The following is a 15152-nucleotide window of genomic DNA, read 5'->3' as shown; positions in this document are numbered from 1 at the left end:
CTATGTTATAAAAATAGTTAATTATCATCGAATTCGGTAGACTGGTATTACTCCCAAAATCGGTAGATATACCGAAAAATCGGTAGAGTTGGCGACGCTGTTCGTGGGTAATTACCTTCCGTGCCTTCGTTCTCTGACGAATTCTTTCCATGATTAACGTGATACGTGACAGAAAAACAAAACAGACATATTGTGTTATTCTACCCAGTATTTGGATTAAGTAGATTGCCTCTTTTAAGCAAATTGAAAAAAAAATACTGTTGCTTGATAATGTCGTTTCTGAGATATTTCTGTGATTTCTATATACGATTAACACAAAATAAATATGAACTGAGAAAATATGTAACAACTATATATCTCTTTCTTACATGAATATTTGCGCGTTGATCAAGATTTTCTATCTCTCTTGTTTTCAAATTGTCGAGGGCCACGCAATATTCTCGTCGTCTAGCGTCTTTATATCTTAATAACGCGTCTATTCATTATACGTCATTGCTTATAAAAAATAATGCGTTTACGAAGAATGTAATAGTCGGTTCGACAGTCTTAGGGCGACGCCATAACGGAGGCGTGCGGCGCGTCGCTCGAGCGGCGGCGGCGGCGGGGTCACTCGGCGTCGTGGAAGTGCGAGCCGAGGTCGAGGTGCGCGGCCAGGTCGAGCACGAGCGAGCGCAGCGCGGGGTGCGCCAGCAGCTCGGCGTCGGGCAGCGGCGGCGCCGCGCGCGGCCGCTGCTGCCGCCCGCGGAAGCCGCGGTGCAGCCGCAGCACCACGTCGCAGAACACGAAGCGCACCAGCACCAGCCGCAAGAAGTCGTCGCCGAAGAATTGCATGTACGACATATCTAAAAAAATAAAACAAATCGTTATCTCGTACATTGAGAATTCATATTAAAGAGGCTAATGTTGGATATTTTTATATCTTTTGCGATATTATTTATTATTCTGCGGTTTAAAACGATGTCAATACAATGAAAATGTGGCTGGATAAAAATCCTTTAACTTAAAATATTGATTAAACAAAATACATAACATTTGGTAAAACCACAGCGGGACAGCCTAAACAAAACCTTCAATTAAAAATATGCTCTAAAATACTTGAATCAGTACACCATATAAAATATTTGGCAATAACTATTGATAAATATTTTAAATAGACAGAACACATAGAATATCTAACGCAAAAAATTTAAAAAAAATTCCATGTCTTCAAGAATCAAACTCAAATAACTTTATTATATTTTATGTAACTCAATCATAGCTTACGGCATAATAGGATGGAAAGACACTAATAAATCAATATTAAAACCTCTCGAATCTGCTCAAAAACCGATTATTAAAATAATGTTTAAAAAGCCCTACAGGCACCCCAGCGTCCAGTTGTTAGAAGAACTTGATATATTAGATATAAGGCAAGTATATATATCTAGAATAATTATGTTTGTGAAAGCAAATTATTAAATCAAATCCCAAAAGGAACACTCCCACACTACCAGAAGTCAAACTTAAGGATGAGTCATGGGGTCTACCATAAACTCTGAATTCGGGCAAAAGAAATTTCAGATTTCTGTGCCCCAAAATATTCAATGTGTTACCCAAACATTACAAATCCATCCCAAATTCAACTCAATAAATTTGTCAAAATATGGTTTCTGGATTTAGGTAGAGAAAAATCGGAAAACTTACTCAAAAACATTCTAAAATATTAAATGGTATATTTAAATATTGTATAACTCTATAATAAATTAACCAGTAAGTATTTAAAACATTTGAGCTTGTAAGTGAAAATTCTTGAGGGAAGTTCTTTGTAATTTATTATATAAATAACTAGTCAGTAGTCATGCTATTGTTTATTTTTGCGTAAATTTCTATTTATTCATTTATTTACATTGATAAAAAATACCTACAAATATACATTTAAAAAAAAAATTATAATGACAATGTTTTTAGTATTGTTTATCGTTTAGGAACAATTATAAATAAAATAAAATAAATCTGTTTTAAATTTGTGGCAACAGAGGGAAAACATTTTTGAGAAGGGGATAAGAAAGTGTAGGCATTTACAGGGCTTATGACCTGTCATTGGCTGGTTTAAGTGGCCACTTAACACATTGTGTAACATATTGCCTTCTCGAAAATGTTTTCCCTTTGTTGCAACAAATTTCGATCTAAATAACACCCTAAGGATTAAATCCAGCCTAACTGCATATATTTGGACATACGCAACACATTGTAAAATCTGTTTTATTCAAGTAAAGAAGTCACTATTAGCGAATTTGGCAGGAAAGACATTGACTGATTAAATTTACCATAAAGTTTTGGCTGCTATTTTGGAATAATTTTTTCATGCATTAATTTAAGTAAAAAGGAAAATAGTGAAATAGATAATGCGGTACAAGTTATGTTCTATTTATTTTCCTATTTTTTTTCCGTATTACATTATTTTGATGCAATTAATAATATTAACCTGTTTGCCTATTACTGCTTTTGAATCATTTGATATAAATCAATTTTATATCATGAAATGAATATGATGAATATCTCTTCACCTACCCTTTCGTAGACTTATAGAACGCATCTGTTATTGAATCATGTGGGACTCTGCCAGCTGTGCATAGAACTAACGTTGATGAAATCATTCGTGAGAACTACAAATTCTATGCTGATTAATGAAGGGGGAGGAGAGTGTATGGACCGAGGCCAACGCGTCGTTGTCCCCTCGCTTTCTTTTTGCGTATGCATATATGTTCTTTTTTATTTGATAGATTCAATGCACAAAATTTATAAACAACTGAAAAAAAACAAGTACTCAAATAATATGGAGGAAAATATCATCATCAAACTCTTATTCGCACTTAATGGTGCAAATAGCGTTGAATTGGTCAAATAAATGCAGCGTACCTCGTTCACCTGCTACAGGATGGCTAACTGAGCGGTCTTACTTATTTTATAGACAATAAACCAAACAGGAAAGTTGTGGAAAATACTTAAATTTATCTTTTTAATGAAATGTGATAATTTATTTCTTCCAACCAGCTAAGAGAAGGTAACCCCGACAGGAAAATCCACCAGAGAAGACAACGGGAAACCACTCTGGTCATCTTTTCCCAGGAATCACTATGGCGAGTAAATCCAACAAGCAGTTGTCCTGCGGAATATAAAAGTTGCCCAGGACCGAGATGCTTTCGCTGCAGTTATCGAAAAAGTCAGGGCGACCTGACAAGGCACCGCAAGAAGAATAAGACTAATTTAAAACCACAAAAATTCTGTGCTTATCTTTCCTTATTTTTGGGTTTAATTATGCCTTCAATAATCGTTAAAAAAAGATAAAATATTTTAGTTCTTCCCTTTTTAATGGAATTACATATTTAACATCGTCAGCCTTGTGGTGTAATGGTCAACGCGTTCGCCTACCATGCGAGTGATTTCGGGTTCGATCCCTACATGGTATATTTATTTAAAAGTGAGTTTTCACACCGGAATATTTTATAGTCCGCGGACTGGTACCTGAAGCGTAAGGCTGATCATCTTACCATTATGTTACAAAAAAGATCGAGTCATGCAGTGAATGGTGTACCAATGCAGTACCCTATGCACCATTAGGTGCGGAAAGGTAATTATGAAATTACATATTTAAAACATTTTTTATGAAGCATTTTTGGTTATAAATCTCATATTTCATTTCTATGGTATGTTTTTAGCGAAATTTGAACGCCATTCGATGGCTGATATGAGCATTGACATTTTGCTAAAAACATACCGTAGAAATCAAAAACTTGCAAACAAAACACTTATCCTGAAAAAATATCAATTAAAATGTTTACACGATTTATTTTTAAAACGATTATTGAAGGTACAATTTTAACAACCCAGTTTTTTTTTAAATAGCGTATAATTTGTGAGGTTTTAAAAGCTTGTATATCTTTTTACAAATATAAGTATTTTTTTCTTTTCCTCAACATTATTTTTCAATCTATTTTATATAAATTACTAAAAAAAATTCATTTGAATATTTCGTTTTTATATGAGTGCCAACATACCCAAGTTTAGTCTAAATTTCAAAAGGCGTAATTTGCCGGTCGAAAAGTAATTATATTTTAATTATACGAAACATATTATACTTTTAATATCCATACAAGTACCACTCTGGTGGATTGGCAATTCAATTATTTTTCAGATTCTAAATAAGTGAAATTATATAAATTTGATCTAACTTACCTACTCGGCACCTAGTGAACAGCCTAGATGCCTCCGTAACAAACCTATCGATATAGGACTGACATCTCTCCCAGTGATGGATAGGCACATTAGTTAGGTTACAGCAGTAACAGAATGCAGTGAGAGGTGAATGCAAAAATAACGTAAATAGTGACCCATTGTGTTGTTGATCTGTAAAACAAAAAAATGTATGAAAGTAACTTCAAATCTTTTTATTTTTATAAATTTATTGCATAAATCAATCTACTACATATGTAATACCAGGGAATCTAACTAGTGAATCAGAAAATAAATACGCAGCGTCCTCTGGATAGGATTGTTTCCATCTCACATGGCTCAGTCTGCTGTAAGATGGAGATTTTTTTGTGTTTTAAAATATAAGTAGTTTAATACTCACTAATACCTAGACTACAGCGGCTAGGTAACGAGTATGGTGAAGTTGATATATTTCGTCTGTTTTTATATAAATATAGGTTAAGTATTCAAAAGGTTATAAATTAATCTACATAAAGTTTCATAAACAGATCTCGCTTCCTCTACATTCATGCATCTTCTCATGCACGCGCGCCGATTATTCCAAATTTTAACATATCCATCTTTCAAGTATTTGTTGGATTTGGTCATGCCATGTCTTTCTCGGCCTTCCTCTATTTCTACATTCATCATCGTAAATATTTTTAGCCGTTCTTTCGCTGTCCATTCGTTCCATAAATAATATAGTAAATTATATCATGAAAAAACAAACATAAAGTCGTGTCATACATAAGAATATAAATAATGTGTGTAATAATTATATAAAGTAATTCGTTTATTTATCTACAGATATTTTTCAAAATATCTCCCGCTGCACTATTTACTTGTATATGTTCAGTTATTTTTATTTTAAAAGTTATTTTACATTTTGAGTCCTTTATAGCATACTTTAGGCATAAAATCATAAAATATTTTTGGATCATCATATTGAAAAAGCTGTATTAATTTCAAAAACATATTTACACTAACAAAATACACGGTATTAACACTATAAGGGAACGAAAAATACATTTATAGCAATACATCAATAAGTATTCTAATAACAACATTTACAAAAACATCAAAAATTGGATTGAAAAAATATTTTTGGTCTTTATATGTGTACATGACTTTTATTTATTTAATTAATTTAATTTTGAATTTTTACAGCTATTACACAACAATGAAATAAAATACGTTAACAGTACTAGAAGAAATAAAAAAAATCTATGATTAATCTAATAATACATAATAGCATGTGTGCCATATGTGTATGTGCGTACGTGAAAGGGTGGGTGCGTGTGTGTGGGTGCGTAAGTAAACAAAAACATGTATATTTATTGGGAAGAGAGTATAGAAGAAGACTTGGTAAGAAGTTTGAAAGTTTAAAAACATGGATATACATTCAAAACCATTTTTAAAAATATTTTTTTTATTAATTCACCCACGTCTTGGTAGAATTCACATTGTTTATTGACTAAGTGTTTATTTTGTAGATCGCCATATTAATATTTTAATATGAAAACCAAACACTGATTTGAGTCTACTGAATTCGTTTATTATATTTTTGAAAACAAGAACTGAAATAATTGTTTCGTTCTTGTGTTATGTCAGTTTAAAAAAAAAAAAAAAAACCAACGGTTTTTGTAGAATTTATTTTAAATATAACACTTTGTAAATTTACCATACAAGGGTTTGATACATTATAACACGACTAGTTTCGGGTAATCAGTATTACCCATCTTCAGGTGTAAATTTAGTAGATTTAGCAGACTCAAATCAGTGTTTTGTAGACTCAAATCAGTGTTTGGTTTAAGAATTCATATTGGTTTTCTTGCCAAATAGTTTTTTTATGTCCTAGTCTATGGTTATTTTTCATGTTTGTACCATGCGTTATTTTCTCACAAAAATACTGTGTATAACTAATATTTTAATAACACACTTTATTATACTCAAGTAATCGATAATTTAAAAAAATATGACGTAACGCAAACAACATATATTTTTTACATAACTAAATGCTGTTTTAAAGCGTAAATCTATAATTTATTATAATAACACGATAAAGTAATTTTTTAATCAAAATAATATAATTATTGAATATATATTTTTAATAAAATTTCTTTACACACGATGAAATACTCTTAAGGGTCTCAAATACCTTTTCATTTAACAAAGTGCACCTTCTCAAGCCACCTTCAAGAAACGCCCGAAACATTACAATATATCCGAATCCTGACATTCCTTCATTTTAATATTTTTTGAAAACTTTTTTATTCCTTTTATTTCCTTGGTTTCTTTTTCTCTCTCCTTCCAAATTCATTACCTGATTTCACATTCCTGATATTTTACTATGAATAACAGAATTTACTATTATTTATTTACTGCAAGCCTTATCAGATGTTATTTATAATTAATTAGGTTTATTTTCATGTATGTATCTTTTGATATATATTTTGTTTTATAGAACAAATTATTGACCAACTCTTCTTTTCAACGGTCTATTTTTTGGTTAGCTGGAAGATATTGCTTTCAGCAATACGTCCGCAAATGTACTTATTCTTTTACTAGAAGATTTAATTAAATAATTTAAGATTTAAATAAAAGATTTAAATAAATAATATTGGCATGTTTTTATACTTTTAAACTACTTTTAATTACTAATATTATATATGTAAATAAAATCAATATATTGCTGCTCTTACTATAATGTGTCATTAATTTTGAAGATGTTTTTTAAATTGACCTAAATTTATTGTCTTATATTTCACTTAAAGATTCTTCACATCGTTTCTTTGAATCCCTTAAAATAAATATGTGTATATTGATGTTTTTTCTTTTTTTTTTAAATGTTATTACTATTTTATTTTATTTTTACATCTGAGCATGTTTTTCATTCTTTATTTCAATTCCTAATTTTTAATTACTCTTACAAATTTTCTTCATCTTTAATATTATTTCCATTTGTAAATACTCACTACAAACTACAAACTTTAAAATATCTTTTTTTCTCTTAAATTTTAATTTTTAAACAACTTTCATTTATGTTTTTCTTTTTCCTTCTCTTTTTTATACTTTCATAATTAACCTTACATATAATTGCTTTATAATATGGAAACTTCACTGGTCCATTAGAATTAAGTCTAATTGTGTAAAATATTAAACTTTGTAACTGTACTGTATGTTTCCTGAATAAAAGAAAATAAAAATAAATTAATTAATTAACACAAATGCCAGTTCTTGAGACCAAACTTTGCAATATTTTAATTGTTTTTCTATTTTTCATATTAACAGGGAATAAACTATAAAAATGTTGTAACACTAATTAAGCGCTATGGTTTATTTTTGTAGAGTAAATATATTTGATCGCTGTTTTCAAGTATTAACGAATGTTTCTACATCTGCTCTGTGTATTATTTTTGGCTCCATTGCATACATTTAAAACAGAAATAAATTTTTATATCCTAATTAGAAGACTGAAAGGAAGGTACTTTAAATTCAAATAAAATTTCAAAACGCAGTAAAAATATGTGCCTTGGAGAGTTATAAACGAGTACCTACTTATTTAATCAAATCATTTAGCCCCGGGCTCGATTCCTGGTATAATAAACTTATAAACTTATAAATAATATAATAACACATGATTCATTATGATTTATTTCCATCTAGTATTTTCGTATAATTGTATTGCAGTCTGTAAGCTTATTATGTTAATAAGTGAGTTGAATTATTTAAGGAACATTTTACAAAAACTTTAATTAAATCTCAAAATATTACAAAAAAACGCAATAAGGTTTCATAGAAAATATACTGCAAGGTGTTATATTTTACAAACAATTAAAGAAAGTAACTGTTTTATAGTAAAATAATAAACATTATTTTCCTCACCCGCCTTGTGGTTTAATGGTCAGCGCGTTTGCAAAAGCATGCAAAAGGTCACGGGTTCGATTCCCGAAACGGTTGATATTAAATATTCATTTTAAAAATTCCGCTAGAATATTTCATAGTCCCTGGACTGGCACCTGAAGCATATTAAGACTGATTGTCTTACCTACATGTAACAAAAACGATCGAAATACGCTGCGGTTGGTGTGCTAATGCAGTGCCCTATGCACCATTATGTGAATATAGGGAAATTATGATAAATATCATTTTAAATTATGTTTTACATTTTACGTTATTTTTTAACTTCGCACAATTTTGTAAGCTTTTATTTTCTTGGCATGTTATCAACTTTACAAAAAACACATTTGAGGGTACTACTTGCAAACCCGGCAAAATCCAAAATTCAAAAAAGTTAGATATTAATTAAAACTTATTCAAAATACAATTTTTTATAATAATTTTAACATTGTCAGTTAAAAATACGGCTTGATTTCACTTGACTTTTAAATTATCGGCTTTGTTTGAAACATGGCAACCTCTACTTAAGTATTGCAAAGTTGGTAATGTATAAAATTAAAAGTATTATTTCACTACTGTTTCTTGAGATAATCATGCTTACGTTATCACTGCTTACGTATAAAATATTAACTGATATATTTTTTTTTTAAATAAGGCAGTTTTTTTTTATTTGCTCAAAATAAAGAAAGATGGATTTTGCCGGGTTTGCAAGTAGTACCCTCATTTGGTCAATAGTTATTTTTGATCTTGTAAAACTAAGTTGGTCAATTCATCGGAGAAATGTTTCCTTGAGCGGGCTCAGATCCCATAGTTGATGGCAGTTGATGACGGAATATTGTTTTAAGGTTTGAAACTAACGGCCGAATGGGTTAATACTTAAAACTTAATAATTTATTTTCATCATGATCATGGAGAAATATTGAGGCAAATAAAAAATCAATCAATCGAGTGTCTCTTTACCTTGGAAGGCAGGTGGGATGTCTTGTGGCGACATCAGTGTCACAATCGGCTGGCCGAAGTATCTCGGAATGTGTTGGAAAACGAACGAGTTATCGGAGTCGACAATGATGAAGAGAGGCCTTCGTGTAAATGGGTACAAGTCTCCTGGATGTAGGCAGTGCATTTCTTTCAAATGAACTCCCTTTTTTCCCATATCTAGTTCTCTTCTGCTGTTGGTAACAACGCCGCCCAAGTCATATCCCACTGAAATACAATAAAGCAAATATTAAAATCAACAAATAGCATGTACATAAATCTAAATACACACATACATACAATTAAAATATTCTGAAAGGGGAATAAAGAAGTCTAAGGACTGTTTTTTTTAACAATTTTTTCATTTGTTGTGATACTTCAATCCACAAATTTTCAATATCCAGTGACCGGTTTCATCGCTTTCTATCTTTTTTTGGTATCTTTATTAAGAAGTTTAATGCATTTATACACTGTTTTGTATAAATACATTGAACTCCTCAATAAAGATACTAGTCTCGAAGATGTCGCGTCTTTTATTTACATAATAATTAAAATGAACTTCCATCAAGCATTTTCAGTTACAAACTTAAACTATTTTTTAACACTAAAATAGGCCAGAAGGTTCAAACTCAAAATGTTTGTTTTATAGATATTAAAGATTTTTATTTTTAAATCCAGGTTTTAATTTTTCTTCTTTTCTTCCTAGTTTCTACGAGATTTGCATTTTTTTACAAACGAGCGCAGGCATTTACAAATATATAGTACAATTTTATTTAAAATATGTCAATGTTTAGTTGTTTTGATGTTTTTTTTATTGAAGTGATATTAAATTATGATGCCTAAATACTTAATTATAGGAATGATTTCCACCCCTCACAATCACGTTATTATAACTTTAGAAGAAATGCGGTGGCAGAGATATTTGATAAATAGAAATTTAAACATAGTTTGTCTATTACTCTCTCGAAGATGCCTTCCCGATATTGGGCGAAAAAGACAACTGCACGTCGCCGTCGGGCTGATTATACATAACTAAAATCATCAAAATCGACGTTTCATTGTCCTATTTTTCGCACCTCAAAACATCAATTTTGTTTATTTTTTTTTTAAGAAAGAGTACCAGAAAAAAAAACATGCGTGGGCCTTGTTTTCAAAATTATTTCTCATATTTTTACACCCTACGTCCGAAGACAGAAGATAAAACTGGGCGCTTTTATGAAGGTCTTAGCTCCCATAAGAAACAATTTATTAAAGGCAGCTTCCCTGGTGTAGTGAAATGAGAAAAAAAAAAGAGGTTTTTCTCAAGCCTGGGTGTTCTATACCGTAATTCACCCTTGTAATTGGCCCCCCTGGCGTGTTAAAAAAAAAACAACGATAGAGACTCGCCAATGCTAAAGAAAATTGTATAAGAATTAAAATCGCTACTACCATAATCTGGAGAGAAAATACGGGAATATGTTTGTATGAAGAAATGTCAGACCGCGATTTCTCTTAAATGCAGGTACCCGGTGTCATGTGATTTGATAACGTTTGCATTAATTTTCAGAATGCGCGAAGAGGTGGTGTGAACTATTTCAATTTTGCTTCGTTTAATAATCGAATGTTTATAATCGTGCGACCATTCAAGATATTAATGTTATTCCCTCGTACCTATTTTTTTCTACATTGTCCGCATTCATACCATATACCTACTAGAAGCAAATATTTTTTTAGTATTTAAAATTTATTTATTTATAAACCCTTACGGATTACATTATTTTAACAAAATATTTTTTCTTTCTTAAATTCATATAAATAAAGATATGATAATATTTTGACATCTTTTGTCAAAGTTGTCTGGGTCTTTTGTTTATTTTTGTCTGGTAGTTTGTTGTATAATTTTAGTCCCTGGTTTATTAGTCTTGACTGTTGTCGTCTCTTTTTAGAATGTTGTTTATGGTAGTTTATGTTTTGGTTTATGTTTGTTTAAGCAAATTATTTGTATGAGGTTTTCCCAGGGAGTTAATTATGTTAAACCCAAAACCCGTACGACTTTTGCTCAGAGACACTTCTCCTTTATCGCACCGAGAGTGTTTAATATTTTGGAAGAACGTGTAAAGCTCTCAAGCACAAAATCTATTTTCGAAAATGAGTTTCAGGACTGGATTTTCCTTAGGGGGATTTGAGTGAGAAACGCATTGATGGTTTTTCAAATATTTGAAATGGTTTTATTTGATTTTGTTTTTTTATTTTTACATACACTTTAAATGTTTTTTTCTTGCATGTTCTTTTTTATATTGATTTCTCGTGTATTTTTTGTTATATGAAGTAAATATGGTGATATTGATTGTAAAAGTTTTATACCTGATATGTATATACGAATATATTATATTCGTCCCAACTCAACACAGGACTTTGGTTCTATGGAGTTGGGAATTGTATCTTAATAAATGTTTAAATGAATATATTGTGAATAAATAAATATAATTAATAAATTGTTATGGTATTCTCGAATTGTGTCCATGTTTTCTACAATTTTTTTAAAAGTTTTAGTTCTTCTTCTACAATGAGGAAGTTCAGTGGTTTTTTTTTTTTAATATTTATTAATATACTATTAAACTAAGTTAAAACATTTTTTATTAAATTTTTATGTATCGTATTATCAGCGTTATGATTTTTTAAAGTTTTGTATTTCTGAAATAACTCCGCGTGTAACGACAGAGGTTCATTTTCGCTGATTCTCATACGGTTCTTCCCATTGGTCCAGAAGCGACAAACAGACCGGAAATCTTCCTTAGCTCTCAGATCATAGGTTGATTCACATGAACCAGTGACGTCATTCAAAGTAGTGCGTTTTTATCAAAATATTTTTTATTATTTTTTCCGTACATTTTCAAGAAACTTTGTGGTAGTAATTAATGCTCTAATTTTTACCCCGCGTAAGAAAACATTTTTTTATCCAATTTCCCGCAGGGCTGAAGTTCCTCATTACAAAGGTGGCTAAATTAATGAATACATTTTAAGGATTCTAGTCTATTTGGTATATTTTCTAGCCTAAATGAGCCTTTGCTTCTTCATACGTGCCGTCAGGAGTTGTTTCTTCTGTGGTCGGATTACTTTTCCTCCAGATTCAACGAGTCTTCTTCGTACTGTTGAGTCATGTATCGGCTGCCAAATCTCGTTAAAACTCGTAACTTGTTTTTCTGGAGTGTAACTTACTATTTCTGATTAAATATATTTTATCTCGGTTACCAGTTTTCCGGTTTCTTCCACATTTCCCAACTCTCTTTGCTTCAACTGACCCTGTTTCTCTTTTCTGACTGCTCCCTGACTTACAAAACATATATTTGCTATCTCTTTCTGAGTCATTGAAGTATGCTCACTTAAGGTTATAATCTTTTTCCTTTTCCTCGGCGTGATATCCATGATTTAAACCAACTCAAAAACACTGTTTAATATGCAAGCAATTTGTAAAATTAGTCCTTTATTGAGAAAATGTAAAAAAAAACCACAGATACAAACACCAACATGAGCTCCCAAAAAATTAATGAACTGAAAGTCATAATTTTTTGCTCTAAACAACTGTCAAATTGACATATGAGTGTTAATACGTAAAAATATACGTAAAAATGTCAAAAAATTACTCTTATTCCATTAAATTCGCACAATACTGTATTTATGTCATTTTGGTTTCATGTTCCCCTTCAAATTTGCATAAAACAAAATATGTTTATTTTTACTTAGGCCTTATATATGAGAATTTTCTACGTTTTTGTAACAAAGTTTGGATTTTGAAAAAAAATACTCGATAATATCTTTTGCAAACATGAATAATTCTATAATTGTGACAACTTGCGACATTGCATTTACATTATATGTACGGTTTATATTTGGTTTTCCTCCGTGGGTAGGTTCCAGTGCATTAGATTGATATTTTAGTTTATATGTGAAGCTACTGGCGGGGGTTATATAAGGTAGTGAAATAGGCTCTCCATGCTGCTGTCTTGATTGTCCAGTTCCTAGCCTAGTTCCCGAAATAACAGTCGTGTTCAACAGACCTTATTGTTGCGGCACCAGGGTTCGTATTCCAATGGGAAGTAAAAACATATCTACAATTTTATCTACAAAGTAAAATTAAGTTTTCCGTATGAAAAATAGGATATATTCACAATTATTTTTTTAAACATGTTCAATTACACGTTACCGACGAAAATGCTATGAATTTTCATAGAAATTTATAAATTTATACATTTTCGTTCATAAATATGTATGTTAGTATATACAGTCTCGATATGTACCGATGAAGATAGCGTTCATAATCGCGGCTCAAAGCTTTTTTGTGTTAACTTTACTTTTTTTAAATAAATCTCTACAGAAAAGCAATTAATGCCTTTTATTACAGTCCACATCTATAGTGTTATAAGAAGGAACCTTTACACGTATTGCATTTACGTAAATTATTTTTTCAACGGTCAGCTGTCACCGACTGTTACATGCTAGGTTCCACGGTTTATTTTTGTAATATTTCAACATTATCAGGGCCTCTGATTGAAATAACACATAATTATATTGAAAACAAAAAGTGTTTATCATTTACAAAGATTCTTACATTAAAAAATATTGTTATTAAATTAATACAGTACCTACAGTGTTATCATATCAGAAGTATTATTATAAATGTTTATAGTTAGTTACAATTTTCTGAACTTCGCGTCGCGTTGGTCATTTTATCTCAATAGTAATTATACCGTGGGAACAATAACCTCAAAACACGCAGAAATACCTAACACACCCAACGAAAATTAAAATACATTAGTACAAAAAAATATTTTTTTGTTAATAAATTAATGTAGTACCTACGGTGTTATCAAACCTGATGTATTTATTAAGATATTCGTAGTTAACTTAATTTTCTGAACATCGCATCGCGTTGGATTTATCGTAGATATTTTGTTTTAATAGTAATTATACCGTTCGAACGGTAACCTCAAAACACGAAGAAACACCTAACAAACCCGACAAAAATACCGTATAAAAATAAAATAAAAACATTAAAAGCTGTATTTATGTTTGAAAATATTTTATAATTTAACCTTCATAAATGAAAACATTGTTAATATCAGTCAGAAGAAAAAACTCCCAAACAAAACATTAATAAGCTTGTTTATTAATTAAATCGGTTGGGGTGGTTCGAGTGACACAGTTTGAAATAGTGTATTTGTTGCACAACAAGACATAATAAAAATAATACTCGGAGTCCCGATACAGACATCTACTGAAGAAATATTCTACAAATCACAACTTATGACACCAAAACAATTATATGCTAAAATAATACTCATTTACAAATTCAAAAACTACTATTACTAAAATGATAGACATAGCCCCTACAATACATCACATACAAATAATATAATCACCAGATCCTCAACACAAAGACAACTTAAACAAAATTCAAACTAATACCACTTTCCGACAAAGAGATTTTGAGTATTATTCAATTAAAATCTATAACCTACTTTCATTATCTATTATTAAAACAATTAGGAACGAGAAAATGTTTGAAAAGGCCATACAAAAATGGATAGTGGAGCAAGGTAGAAGTAAAATGGATTGTCTCATTCGCCCAAACCAATATTGAATCAACCGCTCCACAAGTGTATAGCTTATGTTAGATTTTTGTTATTTTCATTGTGCGTTTTGTAATATAAATAATATATATTATCTCTGTTTATTAAGTAAGACTTCTTTTTTTATTCTCTAATGTAAAAACATTTCAAAAAAGTATATTGTTAAGTGTCCTCGGCATAGGTAACACCCCAGTGAGGTCACATTATTTTTATTATTTATTATAGTTTGTTAGAGAAAAATATGAATAAATAAATAAAAATCCTTACTTAACATAACTGTTATTTATAATACGTTTCGTTTTATTTTATTTGGGGTGCGATTTAAAACAATTGGCGTACAATTAGATTATTTGATTGAATTGTTGATTTGTGTTAATTTGATGACAAAAACAGTATGCGGCCAAATGAACTACAGCAAACAAAAATTCCACATTTGGT

General features: G+C 30.5%; 1 protein-coding gene across 1 annotated transcript in view; it reads right to left on the bottom strand.

Moving 5' to 3' along the window:
• Positions 1 to 606: 606 nt before the first annotated feature.
• Positions 607 to 15152, bottom strand: part of LOC148279901 (protein SCAI) — an 84012-nt gene continuing 69466 nt past the window's right edge. Inside the window, exons 6-8 of the mRNA XM_088229235.1 lie at positions 9091 to 9333; positions 4216 to 4386; positions 607 to 842 (exon numbers count right to left, since the gene is read on the bottom strand). Of these exons, the coding sequence (XP_088085361.1) occupies positions 607 to 842; positions 4216 to 4386; positions 9091 to 9333 (650 nt within the window). The remainder of the gene's footprint in view (positions 843 to 4215; positions 4387 to 9090; positions 9334 to 15152) is intronic.

This window comes from Micrasema longulum, unplaced genomic scaffold (assembly GCF_059751315.1).
Source record: "Micrasema longulum isolate JH-2025_06_02 unplaced genomic scaffold, ASM5975131v1 h1tg000647l, whole genome shotgun sequence".
NCBI classification, from domain to species: domain Eukaryota; kingdom Metazoa; phylum Arthropoda; class Insecta; order Trichoptera; family Brachycentridae; genus Micrasema; species Micrasema longulum.
Note: the sequence above shows the minus strand (reverse complement) of the source record. Positions and strands in the feature narration are given on the sequence as shown.